The sequence below is a fragment of the Hippopotamus amphibius genome, chromosome 16 (assembly GCF_030028045.1).
Source record: "Hippopotamus amphibius kiboko isolate mHipAmp2 chromosome 16, mHipAmp2.hap2, whole genome shotgun sequence".
NCBI lineage: Eukaryota > Metazoa > Chordata > Mammalia > Artiodactyla > Hippopotamidae > Hippopotamus > Hippopotamus amphibius.
The window spans coordinates 4011655-4032290 of record NC_080201.1 but is presented as its reverse complement, the minus strand read 5'-3'; the positions used below and the strand labels follow the sequence as shown (position 1 = coordinate 4032290).

The 20636-nt window shown below is 50.5% G+C and overlaps 1 protein-coding gene across 1 annotated transcript in view; it reads left to right on the top strand.

Annotated features, from left to right (window-relative positions):
* CRISPLD2 (cysteine rich secretory protein LCCL domain containing 2) overlaps positions 1-18970 on the top strand; it is a 63183-nt gene extending 44213 nt beyond the window's left edge. Inside the window, exons 13-15 of the mRNA XM_057713189.1 lie at positions 2395-2470; positions 8173-8306; positions 18097-18970. Of these exons, the coding sequence (XP_057569172.1) occupies positions 2395-2470; positions 8173-8306; positions 18097-18151 (265 nt within the window). The 3' untranslated portion in view covers positions 18152-18970. The remainder of the gene's footprint in view (positions 1-2394; positions 2471-8172; positions 8307-18096) is intronic.
* The last annotated feature ends 1666 nt before the right edge of the window (positions 18971-20636 follow it).

The window sequence follows — 20636 nt, the reverse complement described above, 5'->3', positions numbered from 1 at the left end:
CTTAGATCAGTCAAGAACCCTGGAAGCTGGGGGCCACTGGTCCCCTTGGAATCAGCTCTTTGATTCTTGTACTTGATCTGTGATGTCTTCTGTGGGTCACTTTAGAACTAGCTCATTAAAACCCAGTTTTTTGGAGGCATGATTTACACACAACAGAATCCACTGGTCAGAAGTACAGTTCGTGTGTTTTGACACATGTACAGCACAGTCCAGAGAGAGGACGTTTCATCACCCCAGCAAGTTCCCTATCAGCCCGTCCCATCCCTCCAGCTCCCACCCATGCCCCTGCCTACACCGAACTCCTTTCTGTCCCTATCACCACGCCTTTTCTGCGATCACATGTACGTGCAGCCGTCACAGCTTGCAGTCTTCTGTGCCAGCCTCTTCCACCTTGCACAGTGCTTTGCGATTCACCTGTGTGGTTGAGCGGGTCGCTGATTCATTTATCCTTTCCTGTTGCCGTGTGGCGTTCCATCCTGTGGATGTACCGTAATTTGTTTGTCTAAGGAGTGGGTTTTACATGCATCTGCCTGAATCTTAACTGGCTGATTTTTGGAGGATGGTGCATCAGAACAAAAGAAGGGGTGTCTCCAAAGTACCTATTAGATCCCCTCAGAAGCTGGGTGATATCGCATCTCTTGAGCCCTTTTCCTGGGCCTGAGGCCTGTGGATTCCCCAAGGGAAAGACTGACCTTAAAACTAACAGGTGGTGGGAATTCCCTCGCCGTCCAGTGGTTAGGACAGTGCAATTCCACTGCAGGGGCCACAGGGTCGATCCCTGGTCGGGGAACTAAGATCCCTCATGCCGAGCACGGTGGCCAAAAACAAACAAACAAACAACCGAACCTAACAGGTGGAGACCCCAAGGTGTGAGCAGGGAAGAGCCCGGGAAGGGCCCGTGAGACTGGACGGCTCCCGGCTGCTGCTTACATTTCCCTTGGGGCTTTCTTGCTGCCCACGGCCACCTCCACCACCAAGCCAACCCCCCGTGAATGTTCAGGGAAAAACAACCCTTCAATATTTCCCCAAATATCAAAGAGAAGCAGAGGGAAATAATTGCAGAAAAGACAAACAAAAGCTTGACATATTACAAGTACCCAAAGTATGTTTCTGAACTGCCCTTCTAGAAGTAGGAAAGAACATTCTTACCCAAATTCTTTTTTTTTTTCCTCTTTAAGTCTCAGACACGTCCTCTTTCTCTGTGCCCTGCCCCCCGCCCCGTCCCCCTACAGGACCCCTTCAGCCTCTCACTCTCTGCCCGGCCTCCTCTCTGTGTCGGGGCCACTGGGCTTCTGGCTGCCATCTTGGTTTCTTGGTCCCCGGGCCACAGCCTGTGTACTGGTTCCAGATAAAGACAAAAGACCTTTTCTTAAGTAAAGCCCACGCTCTTTCCTGGTGTGAGGGACTCCACTTTGAGGCACTCCCCTCACCCCCCGTGGCAGGGATGTGCTGACTGACACAGCGGTGAGCTGACCTTCCTGCCCCGGGTTATCAGCGCCCCTTCCTGGAATATTCTGTGACTCGCGGAGGTGAGGGCCCCCACCCTTTCCTCCCCCACACAGGGAAGTGGCCTTTAAAAAAATCTTTTGATTATAATCTCCATAAGGTACCTGCAGTGTGAACCGGCCAACACCCAAGAGTGGGAGGTACAACCCCTTACAGTCCCACATGCCCCTCTTAGGTTTTTATTTCCTTTCACCTTGCTGTTTGTACGTGTCTTGTCATATGAGTTTTTGGTTTTTTTTTTGTGAAGATATTCCATTTTATTAATAAGTGACTAGTCACAAAAAAGAAACAGGAAGCACGCATTACTAAGGTGCACTGAGTAAACCAGCAATTTTAATCGAGTGGTCAACCAGCGAATGATCCAAAAAACTTTAAAACCTTTCATTTTCGTTACAATTTCTTAAAAATTTTATTTTGTTTATTTTATTTATTTAAAATTTTTTTTATTGGAGTAGAGTTGATTTACAATGTTGTGTTCGTTTCATGTGTACAGCAACGTGAACCAGTTATACATATACAGTTATACATATACATGCACTGTTTTTTAGATTCTGTTCCCATAGAGGCCATTACAGAGTATTGAGCAGAGTTCCCTGTGCTGTACAGCAGGTCCTTATTAGTTATCTATTCTGTATATAGTAGTGTGTGTATGTCAATCCCGTGTGGGGTTTTAAAATTCTATATGCACTTTTAAGCAAAATATATCTTTATCGCTGCTAGGGTAGGAGAGATGTGTTTGTTTTTTTTTCTTGACGAGTAAACCGTGTGGTCGTTGCCTTTCACCTGAGTGCTTAAATCTTGACGTGCAAATAGAGCGGGCCAGCTGCTCTTCTCAGGTGCTGTTTTCCGCTGCCGCGGGCCGTCACCCACACGCTTCTCGCTTTCCAGAGTCCGCTGCCCAGCGCACTGCAGAGACGAGCCATCCTACTGGACCCCCGTGTTCGGGACCAACATCTACGCAGACGTGAGTATCCTGGCCTTTCCCGTGACCGCCCCACGGAAACCACGTTCCAAGGTGCAGACCCCGGAAACCTGAGATCCCATCCCTGTGTCTCCAGCCGAATGTCGACCACCCACGGCTGCTACCACTGCCCTAGTTTCTCCATTCACAGACACATCTGCCCTCCCACCAATGTGTGCTAATGAACACAGACGCAGGTGTGCCTCCTCTTACACAGACGACTTCAGAGTTGGGTAAATGGAATCCTGCTCCTCCCCGCCCCGCCCCCGCCCCGACATGCCTTTTTCATGTGAAGGCTTCCGTGCATCACACACTTCACCCCCCCAGAGAGTTTAATCACCTTCTTTCTCTCCTGGTGCATTTAGAGCTGTTGGTCCACTCTACTCACGGCATTGCTTTTTGGCTTTGCACACACTGAGCTAAAAGCACACAGAAGAGAATACAAACGACCTCCAATTCACTGCTTGTTAATAACCACTCATATTGGAGTCTGTTCTTCCATTTTTCCCTCCTAACTTTAGCAAGCTGTAGCCTGATTTTTCTTTTTCTTTTTTAAAAAGTGTTATTGACGTATAGTTGATTTACAATGTTGTGTTCATTTCTGCTGTACGGCAAAGTGACTCAGTTACATGTATGTATTTTTTTTGTATTCTTTTCCGTTATGGTCTAATCACAGCATATTGAATATAGTTCTCTGTGCTCTGCAGTAGGACCTTCTTGTTCATCCGTCCTGTATATGATACTTAGTTTTCATAGCCTGATTTTTCTGAAGTGAATCCTACAGAATGTAGTCTGCTTCCTCCTGGGGCCCAGGGTTTAGGGACATGGTGATGCAGAAGATGTGATGTGGTCACAGCTCTGCCCAACAGGCTATTCCCTCTTCTTGCCAAGTCGCTTACCTCTCTGTAGAACGAGCCAGAGCTGGGATTTTCTAGTCCGGGGAATCTTCTAGAGCTGAAAGTCCACAGTTAGATCAGCAGCCCTCATCCCCAGCTGACACTTTCACGCAGCCTTTCCTCACCTTCATTCTGTGGTTCTCCCTCACCGGCTGCCACCCTCGCCTCCATCTGCCTTCATTTATTCTGGATTCCCGTAAGTGTGAGCTCACCCAGTTCTGCAGAGTCAAAGCAGCCTTCATGGCTACTGTCCCCCCCACTTCCGTCTTTTTTTCTTTCCCCATTAGATGAGTCTTTTTTCTCCTTGAAAGCTGCTCAGCCAAAATTGAATTCTGAAAGCTTAATGAAGGAGTCAAATAATGTATATCAATTGCTATGCTAAGTGTTTGAGCCAAAATCTGCTACTAAAAGACAGAGCCTTTGATTTTCAAGTACTTTAAATATCAAGGGATGGGCAAAATGATTCCAGTAAAGTACAAAGAAAGGAATAGATGAAGCGGGAGTGGCAATATGGCTATCTGATAAAGTGGAATTTAAAGTTAAGTACACTGACTGGGACAGGACAATTCATTATGCAGTGGTACAAAAGTTACAGTTCGTGAAGATGTGAAAATCAAATCTTTATGCGCCAAACAACGTAGCAGCTAAACATATAAAGCAGAAAGAAAGACAGAGAGAGAGAAAGAAAAAGAAAGGTTAGAAATGCAAGTAGAACTTGATGAAAGTTAGTAATAGTATAAGGCTATTTTTTACTATGTTTTAGGTTCTTAAAAAAACACCATCACTAGGTATTGTTACTCCCATCTTACAGAGAAGGAAAGGAAAGTGAGGCTCAGGATAACTGGCCCAAGTCACACAGCTAGTACATGGCCAAGGAGAGATGCAGACGAGGGTGTGTCTTGGCTCAGGCTCCGTCCTTCCCCTACGGTGCTCTGCTTTGTCTGAATGTACCCACACTCACAAGTGCACGGGTGTGAGCAGGCCTGTTTGTGAAAACCTGTATACAGTCTCTAACTTGTTCACTAGGGTTTTGAGCTTTTGGAACCACTGTTCGATTCATGCTTGTTGAAAGAGTAAACCAGCAAAAATGCTACCGCAGTCAGTGCTTAAACAGCTCTTCAAAACATAAAAGAAGGAAGGAAGAATGGGAGAAAGAAAGAGAAAGCTACCTCCCTTCCAGAGGTTCTTTTCTGGCCTCGGTTTCTAGGTCACTCTGTATTCTGGAAAATGATGATGGCTTTTGGAAAATGTGTGTTTAGCTGAGAGATTTATTTTGGGAGAGTCGTCTCCAGACCTTCGAAGGGCCTGGTAGTGCCTGCCGTCCCTGCCTGCTCACCCGGAGTGCATGACTTGGCAGAGTCACGCTTTGTGGTGAGCTGCAGGCAGGAGAAGCCTCAGGGTGTAGCCTGCGAACTAAGTCTGGGTCAGAAGATGCCAAGTGAAGCCTCAGCTGTGACATTTACCAGGCTTGGCATGGTGGACAAGCCTTTCCCTGCTCTGAACCTCACTTTTCTTATCTGTCCCATCTCCCTTGGTTGGGTATGTTCTCACACTTGTGCATGCATCAGAATCCCCCAGAGGGCTTGTTCCAACAGAGTTCCGGGTCCCACCCCTGGCGTTTCCAATTCAGGGGGTCTGGGGTAGAGCCGGAGAATCTACTCCGTTCCAGGGAGTCCCCCGGTGAGGCTAATGCTGCGGGCCTGGGACTGCATCTTGAGGGCCACTGGGTTAGAAAGGACAGTCCCTTGAGAATTTTCCATGGTGGTGATGGTGAGAGTGATGATTCTGGTGGTGTGTGTCTTAGTAACTAGCATCTGTTGAGCACTTGCTGTGTGCAAGCCTGCATTAAGCCCTTGATCTTACTTGGCTGTCTCGATAGGCCGTCAGGCTGTTACTGACCCCGGTAGGGTGGTTGCAGCTTGCTGGCTCTGGGTGGCAGCCCTGGCTCTGCTGTTTGCCAGCTTAGTGATTTGGGGCGAGTCATGTAACCCCTGTTAAGAGAGAGTGATAATAATAATAATACCTACCTTGTAGGCTCCTGAGAGATTACTGTATCCGTCACGTGAGACACTCGGAAATGGGTCTGCCGTGGTAAATGCTCAAAAGGGTTACCTATGAAGGTCCCCACTTTATATTGAGAAAATAGAGACTCTGGGGGTTCACATAGGTCATCCCAGGCCACACAGCCAACAAGTGATGGGGACAGAGTTGCTGAGAGCAGATCTTTGTTGATAGCAGTTGTTAAAAATATTCAGATATTGGTGTTGCCTCAGGCCCTCAGGAGAGAAAGCAGGTAACTTGTACCTTCGGGGAAGAAGCGGGGAGAGGACAAGTGTGGGGGGGGGGGAGGGGGAGGAAAGGGTTTGTCGGGCATCAGCGGTGGCAGACGTGTGCAGTGACTGCTGGGTCCCTGCAGGGAGGACGATCAGGCCCTGGGTGTGAGGTTTCCATTCCCACGGCTTGATGTTATCACGGGAAACTTCTGTGCCACTGGCGCCCAGAAGTCCTCCAGGGACGGGGCAAAGGACTGTCATAGAGGCCGCAGCACCAAAGCGCCCCACCTCCCGCAGCTACCCTCAGAGGGTGTGCCTCCCCGGGCAGGCAGGCCCCGGGGCTGTCACTCAGGGAGTGTACACATCCCAGCTCCACCCGCCCGTGAGAACTGTGAGCCAGGCCGCGCTCGCTTCCACGGCTCAAGGATTCTCCGTCAGTCATTTCATTTCCCAAGTCTCCCTGCTTCTCTTTGAGAGGGCAGCAGATTTATTGCTTTGTAATCTTCTGGGGGGGCGCACAGAGCCTCCTGAGAACTGGAAAGCTGTGATCTTTCTCCTGGGGAAAAGAAGGCTTCCTTGTGCCGACAGGGTTGACCAACCATCCCAGTTTGCCTGGGATGCTGGGTTTCTCAGGCTCAGTGCTAAAACCTTGAAAGTTCTTGCCGACCCTATAGGCCCACAGCCTTCTGCCTGCAGCCTCAGGGACTCGCAGACCCCCCGGAGCCCACTTCATCCGTTTATTTATTGAAGACAAGACATGTTCATGCAGGGTTAGAAAAACTGGCCTTCGGTCACTCAAGTCAGTCAGTGGTGGAAACCAAGAAATCCAGTTCTCCCGTCTTTAGTATGGGGGTGCGTTTCGGCTCTGAGACCCTCCACCTTTTGGCAGCAACATTACCTTCCGCTGTGAGCCTCTTTCCTTCTGCAAAACTGGCAGCTTGTCTGGAATGACCTGGATTTTGAAGGGACGTGGCAGGAGCTGAGAGTCTGAAGAGCCGCTGGGTCTTCCTCATGCCGCTCCTCTCTGCCTCTGACCCTCCCGCCTCCCTCGTGGGGACCCCTGAGATTCCACTGGGCCCACCTGGGAATCGAATCTTGCTGAGCCCATACTTTCTGGCCTGTAAAATGGGAATAACAGTGGTCACCATCTCCTTGGAAGATGAAATGAGATGACAAGAAAAGAGCATCACAGGGCTGGTATTTAATAGGCTCGGAGTCAACGAGAGCTCTGCTCGCTGTGAAGGAGGCCACTCACCCCACAGACGGGTTAGTTCCACCTGTGTCTGCGGCCCCAGCTGCACCTGACAATCACCCAGCAAGTGTTTAAAATGTTCAGTCTCGGGCTTCACCCCAGAACAGCTGGCTCTGGGGGTGGGGGATGGGAAGGGCAGGGACCCGGCACCATCACCACGTAAAGATGCTGCAGGCGGCTCTGAGCTGCAGTGAGGGTGGGGACTCACTGCCAAGGCCAGTGTCAGGTTCCAGCGCAGGCCAGACACAAGGGCCATGGAAGAGGCAGGAGGGTGTTACCTAGCTGGTTCTTAAGCTTGAGTGGGCGTCAGAATTATTCTGAGTCAGTAGGTCAAGGTGAGGCCTAGGAAACTGCATCTTTAGGAAGCCCCGGCCACCCCACCCCTGAGTGCATTTCCCCAAATTTGAGAAATGTTGGTTAATTACTCTGACAACCCCACCTGAGGACTGATTTTCTATTGAATAAGTTAAGACCCTAATGAAAGTTTACTCGACCATTTTATTACCCAGGAACTGGATGACTTGATGGTTTTAGAAAACAGCACATCCTACCCTTGCTTGAAACCCACTGGCTCATTTGGCACCTGGAAGGAACCCAAACCCCCCCTTGAAGCCCTCACAGCCCCACGTGACTGGCCTCTGCTCACCTCTCCCCACTCCTGCCACATTCTGCCTGACACTGTATTCCAGGCACCCTGGTCCCTCTTTCTAGTCTTTGGACATGACAAGTTCACTCCCACCCCAGGGCCTTTGCATGAGCTGCTGCCCTGCATGGGATGCTCTGCCCAGAGATATTCCATGGCTTGGCTGGGTCTCTTGTTGTCACTCTCATCTGAGTTCTAATATCACTTCAAGAGCAGTCTTCCCTTGTCAACTGTCCTAAAAGAGCCCCTCCACCACTCATTTTATCTCATGATCTGGTTTTGTTTTCTTCATAGCCTCAGTCCCTTGTTTGTGTATTTGTTTGTCTGTCTCCCTGGACTCCATGAAGGCAGAGTCTTTATTTTGTTCCCCACTGAATCCTCCTGCATCTAGTACAGTGCCCGGCACATAGTAGGAGCTCAGAAAATATTTGTCAGAAAAAATGAACAAATGAATGAACGGATGGATGAGGCCAGGTCTCCCTGGAGAGACCACTGAGGAATCGAGGTAGCCATGGTTACTTCCTAGGGGTTGGTGTGGTCAACACGCCACCAACCAGGAGGCCAAGTAACAGCTGACCCCAGCAGGGCTTCACCTGCGCACCTGACCTTGACACTGACCACAGCTCTTCCTGCGCTTTCAGACCTCAAGCATCTGTAAGACCGCCGTGCACGCGGGAGTCATCAGGAATGAGAGCGGGGGTTACGTGGACGTGATGCCCGTCGATAAGAAGAAGATGTACGTGGGCTCCCTCAGGAACGGAGTTCAGTCTGAAAGGTAGGGCTGCGTTCTCAGACTCTCAACACCCAGGCCAGCGAGGGGCATGGGAGGAGGGCCAAAGACGGTGCCCTTTAAGATATTAGAATTCCCAGGACAAGTGTGTCCTCTTTCCTCTTCCTTTCTTTTCTCAAAATAGGAACTTTTTCCTATAGCCAGCACTTGTTTTTGTAGACAGTTTAAGGCACCAGAGAAGCCCAAAGGAAGACAATCGTGTTACCTCTCACCTGGGGGAGCCACTGAGATTTTCGATGTGTGTCCCTCCGGTCCTTTTTCTGTATGTGTACATGCACCCTGCCATGCCCCCCACAAAACTATGGGATCAAATTATAGGCTCACGATGGTTATCTACAGCTACATCAGAATATAGTTGCATTTCATTACGTGAATAAGAGGCAAGTCTGGAGTGCAACAGAGCTAGGCTCCATTTCTTACCAGCGCTGTGACCTTGAGCAGGCCACCTGCTTTGCCGTGGGGATAACCATGGTCTCTAGCTCTGGGGCTGTTGGGAGCCTTGATGGAGATGCTACCTGGCTCTTCTTTTTTTAATTAATTAATTAATTAAATGTTTGGCTGCATTGGGTCTTTGTTGCTGTGCGTGGGCTTCCTCTAGTTGCCGCTAGCGGGGCTACTCTTTGTTGTGGTGTGCGGGCCTCTCTTGTTGTGGAGCACGGGTTCTAGGCGCGCGGGCTTCAGTAGTTGTGGCTCACAGGCTCTAGAGCACGGGCTCAGTAGTTGTGGTGCACGGGCTTAGGTGCTCTGCAGCATGTGGATCTTCCTGGACCAGGGCTCGAAGCCATGTCCCCTGCACTGGCAGGCGGATTCTTAACCGCTGTGCCACCAGGGACGTCCTGCTTAGCTTTTCTTGCCACGACACCAGGCACGTTGGATTGAGGCCCACGCTAATGACTGCATTTTAATTTAATCACCTCTTAGAGGTCCCTGTCTCCAGGTACAGTCCCATTCTGAGGGTAGCTGGGATTAGGACTTCAACAGGTAAACTTGGCGGGGGCTTACAAGTCAGCCCATAGCAGAGGGGAATGCTAAAGATTTTATATCTGAGGGACCACTTTAGAAAAGCAATGTAAAATCAAGAATACAGAACGTGCCAGGCCCCTTGAAGCCTGGGCTTTCACGGCTCCTTGGAGCTCCGCGGCTGTCCCCACCCTCCAGCCTTCTGGGGCGCTTTGAGCCTCACGACAGCGCTGTATGGGAAGACCCTGCTGAGTCAAGTGACGCAGAAGCCCAGGGAGGGGAGGGGGCTGCAGGGTCACGGCCACCAGCCCCGAAAGCTAGAGTTCACAGCTTCTGCATTTTCTCCTTCAAAATTTGCAACTTCTGTTTGGGAAAAGCTTAATGAAAGGAAATTCCATTGACTTAATGGGAGGGAAATGAAGCCGCTGATGAGGTGGAATTTCCTGGCCAGGCTGGAAAGAAATCCCAGGACACCAACCTCTTGAGCTTTTGTGCCCCTTTAAGAGAAACCGTCTTGGTGAGAAGCTGGTAGGCCAGCCCCTGTGCTCTCTGTCTGTCTGATCCCTGAGAAGACCCCAGCAGCCCCACCCCCACCCCAGGGCTGGGACACAGGGGGTTGTCTGGAGAGGGCAGGGGCCAAGGGGGGTCCACCAAAGTGCTTTCTTCCCCACTGTTCAGCCTCTGCCGCCTATAGTTCTCTCTGCCCAAAAGACCCGCCCAAATTGCTCTGTCATCAGAAGAATAGTCGCCCCTGGTATCCGCGGGGCCTTGGTTCCAGGACCCCCTGAGGACAGCACAGTCCGCGTACGCTCAAGCCCTTATACACGATGTCAGAGTACCGTAGGCCGTCCACATCCCCTGACTCCACAGCCGCAGATGGTTGACTCGTGGGTGCGCGGGTGCAGAGCCCGTGGATGCGGAAGGCCGACTGTGTCTTCTTCAGGACCGCCTTCCCCAGGTGCAAAAGTGGCTGGTGCCCACTGCGCTATTCAGAAAGGTTTTCTCGAACTCTTTCCCCCTGAGTAGGTCCTGCAGGCTGGAATCTGTGGTGATGTCTGGCTGAGTTTCCCAACCTTTAGAGGAGAAAATGATAGCACCTACCTCCTGGGGTGGTGGTAAAACGATGGGTCTCCAGGTGGGCTCCCCAGACCAGCAGCATCCAAACCAATGGGGAGCTTGCTAGAAAGGCACATTCTCCGGCCCACCCCGGACAGACACTCAGGGAGCGGGCTGGGCAGTCTGTCCCCCACGGGTCCTGATGCCCACAGGAGGGTAACAGCAGCTACTGTGAGGGTGGTGCAAGGGTGACCACATCCCTGGCACACAGTCACACTGCCCATGATTCTGGTAGTTTGTGATGAAGAGTCATTGATTTACTACGTATTCACGGTGGCCCAGGCCGGTGTTGGCATCCGTGGGCACCGGGATGATAGAGTCCACCTGCACGTGCAGAAGGAAGAGGCCAGCCAGGCCAGGAGGGCACATGGTGACCCTGCTGCACTGCTCACAGCTGGGCAGTCTTCCCGCGCCTCGGTCCCTCCTCTCTCAGTAGCTGCTGTGAGCATGAAACGAGAGACCACGTGCAAAGCACTCACCCAGTGGCTCAGAGTAAGTGTCCCATAGATCCACTGGCCTCACTGCTGTGACGTACCCTCCAAGGCCTGTTGCGGACCTCAAGACGTTATGCTTCTTTTCACGTAGGGTCAAGGAACTTGACGGTAGGAGGTAGCCTACATCGATTATCTTCTGGACAAGGGCGAAAGCATCCTACAGGAATTATTCTTTCACCTGGGCACCCGTCCTTTCCACACCACTCACCCATCAGGTGGCATACACGTGGCGAGCCCTTGCGATGACCCAGACACTGGACCTAGCAGGGAACACAGGCTGACCTCTGCCCTCGTGGGACTTACCATCTAGTTGGGGGACAGATGATGCAGAAATAATGACGTCAGTAGCTGGGCAGAGGCATCACTGCCATGGAGGGGGTGCTGGGAGCTGCGTACACCCCATGGGGCGCCATCTTGCTGTCTGGAGGTGCCTCCTCGGTGATGCGGCTCCTGCAGAGACATCTGGGTGCCCCAGGCAGGGCCCTGCCCCATCCTCCCCTTATTTAGATGGGACCTCAGTGCCCCTCTGCATAGAGACCAGGGCTGAGAACTGTCCCCAGAGCCTATTCCCATTAGAAACTATGAGAACCCAGCCTAGGGCCAGACAGTGGCTCTGTCCCCAGTGTCTACTGGGACCCTGGAGTGGTCAGGGCCATCCCAAGGGAGGTGTGAACACGGGCCATACAGCAGCCCATTCACAGAAAGCCGCATTCTAAATTTAGGGAATCCTTTAATCAAATAAACAGACAAGCAAAACCTCCTGCACAGAATTCTCAGTACCCGGGCCAAAAGTTGTTTCTACTTCAAAGTGGCTTTGGTTTAGCAATTGTCTTTTTCTAGAAGAGGATTTCCCGAAAGTTTTGAAAGATGACCATGCAGAACTGGGACAGTGTAAGAGGACAGGCACTTTCTCTCTCACACACGTGCCTGCGAAGGAAAGGAAGGAGAAGGGGTCCAGAAGAGCTTTAGATGTTGGGACCAGAGTTTGTCCAGATATTTTCGGAAAGAAGCTGGACATCTGGATGAATATCACTTCAGGATTTTTTTCTGAGACTAGGATCATTTTTAAAGGCAGATTTCACAATGAGATTGGGAAATATACCAAACAATGACAGTTAACATCTTTGGTCACTTGGTTTTAACAGACGTAACCTGTTTACAGAGGTTGATGATATATACATGTGGATTGACTTTCGTTCAGACAGTAAAGCATTTATGAGGCAGCTCCTGTGTCCAGGGCACCGTCCTCGGGGCTGGGGACAGAGGGACAGAAGAGACAAAAACCTTCATCCTCAGGGGCCTCTGTCTGCCACAGCACATCCCAGATGCATACTGTGAGCCACATGTGGGCTTTTAAAGTTTCTAGTAATCACAGCAGAGAGTAACAGAAGGGAGAATTTAGAGTATATTTAATTTAATCCAAGGTATCAAAAATATTAGCATTTCAATACGTATGAATAGAAGAAGTATTGATGGGAAACTTGCACTCTTCTTTTTCCATAAGAGCTGGGAGACCTAGCAGGTATTTTGCACACAGAGCACGTCTCATTTTGGGTGAGCTGCGTTGCAAGCACTCGGTAGCCACTGTGAGCTCTGGGAGTCTCGAGGGTTGGGTGTCTGAAAACCTCTCGACATGTCCAGAAACTCTGGGAAGCAGAAACCTTTGAGCTGTTATTTCCAGAATGAGCCTTGTACAATCCCTGAAGCCGCTGGACCAAGGCTGGGCTGGTTTCCTCTTCCGTCTCCCCTCCTCCCCCCACACCCGTTTCCCAGCACTCTAAGATCTGTACACACATCGGCTCATTTTGTCCTCCCAGCAGCCTCATGAGGTGAGGACCACAGTTATCTTCATTTTATCAGTACGGAAAGGGAGGCGCAGAGAGGTTACGTGACCTGCCTAAGGTCACCCAGCCAACAGGTAGCGGGGCTGGGACTCAAACCCAGGCCGCCTGCTCCAGCATCCATGCTCACAACCCGCACACGTGGCTCCTCACCGCAGACGAGTCATTGACCTTGGGGCACAGGCCCTTCCCAGAGGGAGTTGGGGTGAGTCTTACAGTCCTACGGTACACTTGTTTGTAACTTTAAAAATATTGATTAGAAAAGAAATACATACTTATTATGTAAATAACATGTCCAGGGATTAGAAAAAAAGAGTTCCTGCAGGCACCCTATTAACCTCTGTTAATTGCTGATTTATAGCTTTTCCAGGCCTTTTTTTTCCCCCTGGGCAACACACATAAAAATGAAAATGGTGATTGTATTATACACCCTGCCCTGAAATTTTTTTCCCTAAAAAATATTTTATATTTCATGCAATAAGATTAAGAGGTTTGACGATTCCTTGGGGGTTGCACTTTTGTGTGGATAATTCGTGCTTTGCTGTGCACATACCTGCCGTCCTCCTGATGGGAGAATGAGGGTTAAACCCAGCAGGGTGGCGTCCCCATGGCCCATGGCTTTGAGTGAGGCACTGCCTCAGACGCTTTCCCTGGATAAGCTCATTCACATCCTGCAGGGTCTCTGAGGCGGGGGTACTGTTGTGAACCCTGTTTACAGATGTGGGAAACGGAGGCTCAGAGAAGTGGATTAACCTCCCCAAGGTCCAACAGATAAGATCTGAAACTGTGTCTGAGTCTTGAATTTTCCTGGAAGATCAGTAGAGGCTGAGACTCTGGGAGACTAGGATTAGAATCTTAAAAAAAATTATATATATGTGTAAGACATACATATAAGCACATATATGTACATGTATACATATGTGATATTTCTTAATAATAAAGAAGATATTGCACATGTAACAGACAGAAGAGCAGCCCTCTGTCACCCTTTCCTCTGTGGGTTCCGTGACCCCACGGGGTCCGCAGCCAGCTGGTGGACGACGACTCCGTCCCTCCCAGGACAGGTGGCCGCTGGCCTCTCTCTTTAATCCAGTCTGTGCTGTGTGGTGCCCAATGGCGATCAGGTCCTCCCCGAGTAATGTTCACTGGCAGGAGTGAGCCTCCAGGACGCAGCCTTAGGCTTGCGGCTCCCGGAGGACATGCACCCTCCCGCCTCCCAAGGGGCTCCCAGCCTCTGAGCCCCCCCACTGCCATGTGGGGTTGGCCAGGGTGGTCCTCAGGGATGGCATGGCCACAGCCCGTCCATTTAGGATAACGGTTAGGAAAGGATCCCAGTGCATCAACAGACCGGCGTCCACATCCCAGCTGCACCTGGAACAGGTGTTGGATTTGGGACAAGTCGGATCACCTCTCAGAGCCTTGGTTCCCTCTCTGTAAGTGGGAGGAACCCTAGAGATCTCTCAGGGGGCTGCAAGGACTGAACAGGGTAAGATTACATAAAGGATGGAGGCGGCGTCTGGGGGTGCCGTGGTGTGTGTGCCGGGCACAGCCGCTGGCACAGAAAGCGGAGTGCTGATGCCGAGGGCAGGGTGAGTGGCCATCAGAAGCCTGGAGTCACTCACCAGACCTGGGCTGGTGACACCGCCCAAGGCTGCAGACGCTTGACCTTTCCCAGAGCCCATCCCAGCTCATCAAATAGATCAGCGACCTTTGGGCACTGTCAGCCCGTGTGCACGCCCCAGAAGCTTCTCAGTCCAGCTCAGGTTCTTCCCCAGCTCTGCAAGGGGGTTTTTGTGCTGATTTTCCCTCCCTTCCATCCACCCCTCCTTCCCTTCCTCCCTCCTTTTTTCTTTCTTTCTTTCTCTTTCTTTCTTTCTTTCTTCTTTCACTCCTTCTCCCCTCCTTCCTTCCTTCCCCCCTCCACTTTTCACACAGTAAGATTAGAGAAATTTCAAGAAATAACAAAAATAACATTTAAGAAATTACTATCATGGGGCTTCCCTGGCGGTCCAGTGGTTAAGACTCCATGCTTCCACTGCAGAAGGTGTGGTTTCAATCCCTGGTTGGGGAGCTAAGATCCCGCATGCCACATGGTATGGCCAAAATTTTTTTTTAATTAAAAAAAAAAAGAAAGAAATTACTATCATGGAAAATCTCACAGCCAGAAACACCCACTGCAAACATTCTGATATATTCCCCTGCATATTTTTTCTTTTTACACACTAACAGCTTATTTCTTATTTGTTTTGTTTCTACAAAGAAAAGGGGAGATCAGACTGCGTGCATCATTCTGTTCATTGTTTTCGCAGTCAGTGACGGGCTGTGAGTGTCTCCCCGATGTTCCCCACGCCCGGCGTAGTCACGCCGTCACGTCCGTGGCTCCACGCTGTTCCGTTGTGTGGACAGACCATCATTTCCTTACCCAGCTGACTGACATTGCATTGTTTTCTTTTTTTCTTTTGCTGTTATAAACAACACAGCAAAGAACATCTTTGCACAAGCCCGTGTACTTTCCCCACACTTCTCTTAGGTAACTTCCTTTTACCAGAGCAGCCGCAGCTGCCCGATCAGCCTCCTTCTGCGATGCACGGTGTGTCTCTCTCCTGTGGAAGCCCTGCCCGCAAGGGCTGAGAATAAAATCCCCGCCCTTTACCAGGCAGTCCACACCTGCTGCCACCCCTCCTGGTGCATCACCCTCCTGGTCACAGCAGTGCCCCCCACTAGTCTTCTCTCTCTTCCTGGACACCAAGATCTCGCCTCAGGGCCTCTGCACCCACTGGTATCCAACCCCAGACCCTCCCAGCTCCTATACATCCCGTGGCTGGGCCCCCGTGTCATTCAGACCCGCACGCAAATGCCACCTCCCCGAGGAAGCGTCCTCCTGCTGTTGGGTCTCCAGTCAGCTCCTCCTCCCCAGTCTCATCTGATCCGGTCACCCTGAGCTCTTTACTTCCCAGCATCCGGCCACTCTCTGGATTACTGCTTACACCTGTTTAGCTGTTGGGTTCCCACCCCCAGGCTGTAAGCTCCGTGAAGGCAAAAACCACATCAGTTTGGTTTAGCCTGTGTTCCTGATGCCCAACCTGCGCATAGTAGATGCTCAGGAAACACTGGTTGAATGACAGACAAAACGCTGAGTTCAGCTATTCGTTCAGAACTGGTTGTAGGATTTTTAATACCCTTTATGAAAATTGTTCAGTATCTTTTGGAAAAAATCATCCAGTACCTTTTGTGAAAATTGTCCAAAAACGCTGTGCCAATTTACATCCCCTTTCATATACATGTGGGAGCTACAAACTAATCTAAAAAGGGTCAGAGGGCAAGACTTAGAATTTGTTAAATCTCACGTGTGTTTTTCATCACACACACACAATTGTCAACTTTCCTAGCAGAACTGGAGCTCAGTGAATGTTTGATGCTTGAACAGTAGGGACCCACCTTGCCTGAGGCAATGGAAGGGACCACACTTGGTGTCACATGATATGTGAGATGTGTTGAGGGATTCACAGCCGGTTCAGCGGGGCCTGCTCGCGCCTTCCAGGCGGGCCGGCTGTTCAGCGGGGATGCTTGATAGGACTGGGTAGGACCTTCGGGGACCTTAGGGTGGCTGTCTGGAGGACAGCCTGGGTGGCCCCTTGCCCCTGGGTTGTTGGGGCCCTGTGGATGGGGGCACCCACTGCCCCATCTGTAGAACTTCCGGTAGTTTTCCCCAGCGTGCCTTGCCCACCATGTGGAGTAGCCGAGTGCCTGGTGGCTCTGGGTGGTCCTCCCAGACTGTTCACTTGGGCGGAGAATCCAGGGAAATCTTGTAGCACAAAACGGAAGAAACCTAAATGCCCATCAGCTGAGGAAGGGATCGATGACATGCGGTCTGTCCGTATAACGGAACATCACTGGCTAATAGAAGTGGTGAAGTACAGACCACGCTGCGACAGGCGCGAGCTCCACAACCTCACGCTTAGCACGGAAGCCCGCCACAGAGCCACACGCTTTATGATCCCTTTTACATGGAATGTCCCGAACAGCAAATCCCTAGAAACAGAAATTGCCAGAATGGATTACAAATCGGCACGAAAGACCTCTGGGAGGTGATTGCAATGACCTAAGACCGGATCGTGGAGGTGACTGACCACCCCCCAAAATCACTAAAATCACTGAATTGTACACCTCAAGAAAGTGAACTTTGTGGCATGTTATATCTCAGTGAAGCTGCTTTTCTTTTCTCTCTCTCTCTTTTTTTTAAGGAAAACTTTCTCTCTTTTTAAAAAAAAATTTATCTCTTTTTGGCTGTGTTGGGTCTTCATTGCTGCACTCGGGCTTTCTTTAGTTGCAGTGATCAGGGGCTACTCTTTGTTGTGGTGTGTGGGCTTCTCAGTGCAGTGGCTTCTCTTGTTGCGGAGCACAGGCTCTAGGTGTGTGGGCTTCAGTAGTTGTGACACACAGGCTCAGTAGTTGCGGCACAAGGGCTTCGTTGCTCCGTGGCACATGGGATCTTCCTGGACCAGGGATCGAACCCATGTCCCCTGCACTGGCAGGCGGATTCTTAAGCGCTGCGTCACCAGGGAAATCCAAAACTGATCTTCCTTCTCTCTTTCTCTCTTTCTCGCTCTCTTTCTTCCCTCCCTCTTTCTTTCCTTCTTTCTTTCCTCCCTCCCTCCCTCCCTTTCTTTCTTTCTTTCTTTCTTTCTTTCTTTCTTTCTTTCTTTCTTTCTTTCTCTCTCTCTCTCTCTCTCTCTCTCTTCCTTCCTTCCTTCCTTCCTTCCTTCCTTCCCTTCTTGGCCTGAAGGATTTTGCTCCTGTCTTGAGAGGGTGGTTTTCCTGGCTGTGTGACCTTGCAGAAGCTTTATTTCTGCCCGGCTTCATTCCCTTGCCTGCAAAATAGGGATACTAATGATTCCTCCATGGGGAGGAGGTAAAGGCGTATAGAAAAGGCTCCCCACAGTATGTGAGCCAGGTCGGATTGCTGCGCCTGTCTTAGGAACAGGCGCACACGCGTTATTGTCATAATGCCACCCTGGCATCGGTCAAGCAGGCGGCCACTCTTCCACTTGACAGGTGGTAGAAAAAACCAGGCAGAAGTCTCGGAGGCCAGGTTCAGTTCAGACAGACGGGGGCCAGCAGATTCCAAGTTAACAGCAATACCTTAATAACCCTGACCTCGATTCAGACCCAGGCGTGTCTGAAGCGGCAGAGGGCTTTGCCAGCTGCTGCTGGCTGGGGCAGGCTGTGTTCCCAGCAGCTTCAGGAAGCGTCTGTCCCTCGGTCATTCTTCTTCCACCGCGGGGCCTTGGGGACACCCAGCTCCCCCTCCCAGCTGCATCCCTGCAGATCTGTGGGTAACACGTGCTCTCCCTTCTTTTTCAGCTTGAGGACCCCTCGAGATGGAAAGGCCTTCCGGATCTTTGCCGTCAGGCAGTGAACCTTCAGGGCCGGGGAGAAGGGGGCATCTTCAAGAGGGCTTCGGGGGTTCGCTTTTTATTTTTATTTTGTCATTTGGGGGGTGGGCCGGGGATGTGGAGAGTCAGGAAACTTCCTTTGATTGGCGTTCAGTGTCCCGCCCGCCGCGCCTTGGTCTCAGCTCCGCGCAGGGGAGCATCCTCGGCGTCCTGAGCAGACAGCCGTGACCGTCCTGCTGAGGCCCCGGGGGGTCTCCCCCAGGAGGAGTTCTTTTGTGGATGGAGAGCGGATTCCAAAGGATTCGGAGCTGACGCTGAGAGGCATTCAGGGGCGTGGGGAGAGGTGTGTTGATGATACTCAGGGGGAGTTTCAGGGATGGAGTAGAAGGCAGTTATTTAAAACATTAAAAACACAGTCCGTCCCTACCAGTGGAGAAAAATGGGTTTAATGTTTGCTGGTCAGACAAATGGGCAGGAACAAGGGGACTCTGCCCAGGCACCTGCCCTGCTCTCGTCCTGCTGCGTGCGGGCTGGTTCTACACACAGCAGTGCTGGTTTACTTCGAGTTCAGCCGTAACTCCAGAGATGTGTGTTGTCTTGGTCCTTCCCTTCGTCCACGTGGCCCATCTGTTCGCTGCCGTGACCTTTGGTCTCATTGAGGACTAATGAACCAGGACCCTTTCTTCATCCCCTCCCCACTGTGGCTCACACCCCGCCCAGGCTGGTTTCTGTGTCTCCCACCAGAGCCTTTGCTTGGCAAGCGATTCTGTTGGAAGCCCACTTTTTTTTTTCCCAACTCCTCGTCTCTGTGGGTTCCACTGAGATGTCTAAGAACAGCCAAAGAAAGGCTGTTTTGTTGCTGCCTTTAAAAAATGGCACTGAAATGTGCAGATTTCCCATCCGTCGGATGACCTATTTTTTAGCAATGGGAGGAATGGCTTCATTCCTTAGTACATTCCTCGCCGAGGTTAGCAGCTCTGGGAAGAGGGACAGCCTGTGGTTATGAAACCGTCCTGCGGCGTAATAACAAGTGATGGTAACACACTAGAAGGACTTCTCTTCCTGTTTTTGTGGAACGGTTCTTGCCAAATGTTCCTGAGCCTCCAAGGAGTGCGGTGCTCTCTGGCTCCCGTCACCGTATAAAACTTCTTCATAAGCCTAGACCCAGAACCCACAGTGAAATAAAATACCCTTTTGTAAATAGCACCGCTTTGCAGAAGGTAAAATTCCACCCTCCACCACCAGGCTGGCCAATAGATTACTTTTGTGAATGCCGGTTTCAAAGTCGATTTCACTCTCCATCAAAATATTTCAAAGGCAAAAGAACTAGCAGCAAGTTAAAAAAAACAAAACAAAACTAAGACAGTCTGGACAAGGAACTCGACCTGGGGAACCAAGTTGATGCATTGTTTCAGGGCATCCCTAATGAGTGAAGAAAGAGAAGGTAGCTTTCCCCCCCTTGAGGGAGTCTGTAAAAGCAATGAAACCCTTAGCTTGACGGAGCTGAAGTCAGCAGGACTGTGTTTTTGCTTTGTGCATTGTGGGCTCGTTATAACTCGTAAGTACTGACTGCTGGACTCCAGACGTCAGAGTGGAAGAATTTGGTCAGACTCAGATACAGTGTCTAGTTCCCACCAAAGATCTGAGTCCTTGGAAGCTTCTGGATGGAGGTGTTACGCTGTTGGACTTTTGCTTGTCACCAGGCTTTTGTGGCTATGGCCACGTCCAGACTACAAGGTTGGGTGTTTAGAATTAGCGACCATCCACGGGAATTTCAGCAGCTTTGCTGTTGAAGCATCCTGCCGGAGGGAGACGCTGAAACGTCCAGTGTGAGTGGACAGTCTTTTTAAAATAAGATTCCCAGATTCCTCAGTGCCTTGTTAAACGGCACATCTGATGGGCTAGAAACTCCTCACCCAGAACCAGACCTTGTTGTCTTTTTCACCCTCACAAACATTTTGGAACTGGAACCATTGTCTTCCGGAAATAGACACAGGGCGACAAAGCATGAGCCCTTGTGATCAGAGACCCTCCTCACTTAGCGTGGTTAACAGGCCCGTGGTGCCTGCAGCACTTCACCCATAAAAACATGATAAATCCAGTCAGCAGTGCTACTGGCCCCCCCACAGTGAAAAATTTTGGTTTCCTTCTGAATTTTGCCCCAGCATGTCTGATTTTTCATACTGTCTGTAGGCTCACTCAGCCCGCAGCTTACGTGTGTGCTTTTTTCTATGAAAAATGATGTATTTTACTACTTCCTATGTACAAAAGTTTATTGTAAATTTTGTGTGTGCTTCGCATAAACAGGGACCACATTGCTGTTGTTTCAATAAAACTGGTGTATTTCTAAAACGTTTCTGGGATGTATCTTTGACGGAAGCATCGCAACAGTTTGTGGAATAAAACATTGAAAACCTCCCTGCAGGCTCCTGACTTTTTGCCACGCCACTCCTCCCAGGAACGTGGCGCAGGCCCGTGGAGATGCTCCTTGTTGCAGTATTTTCACCT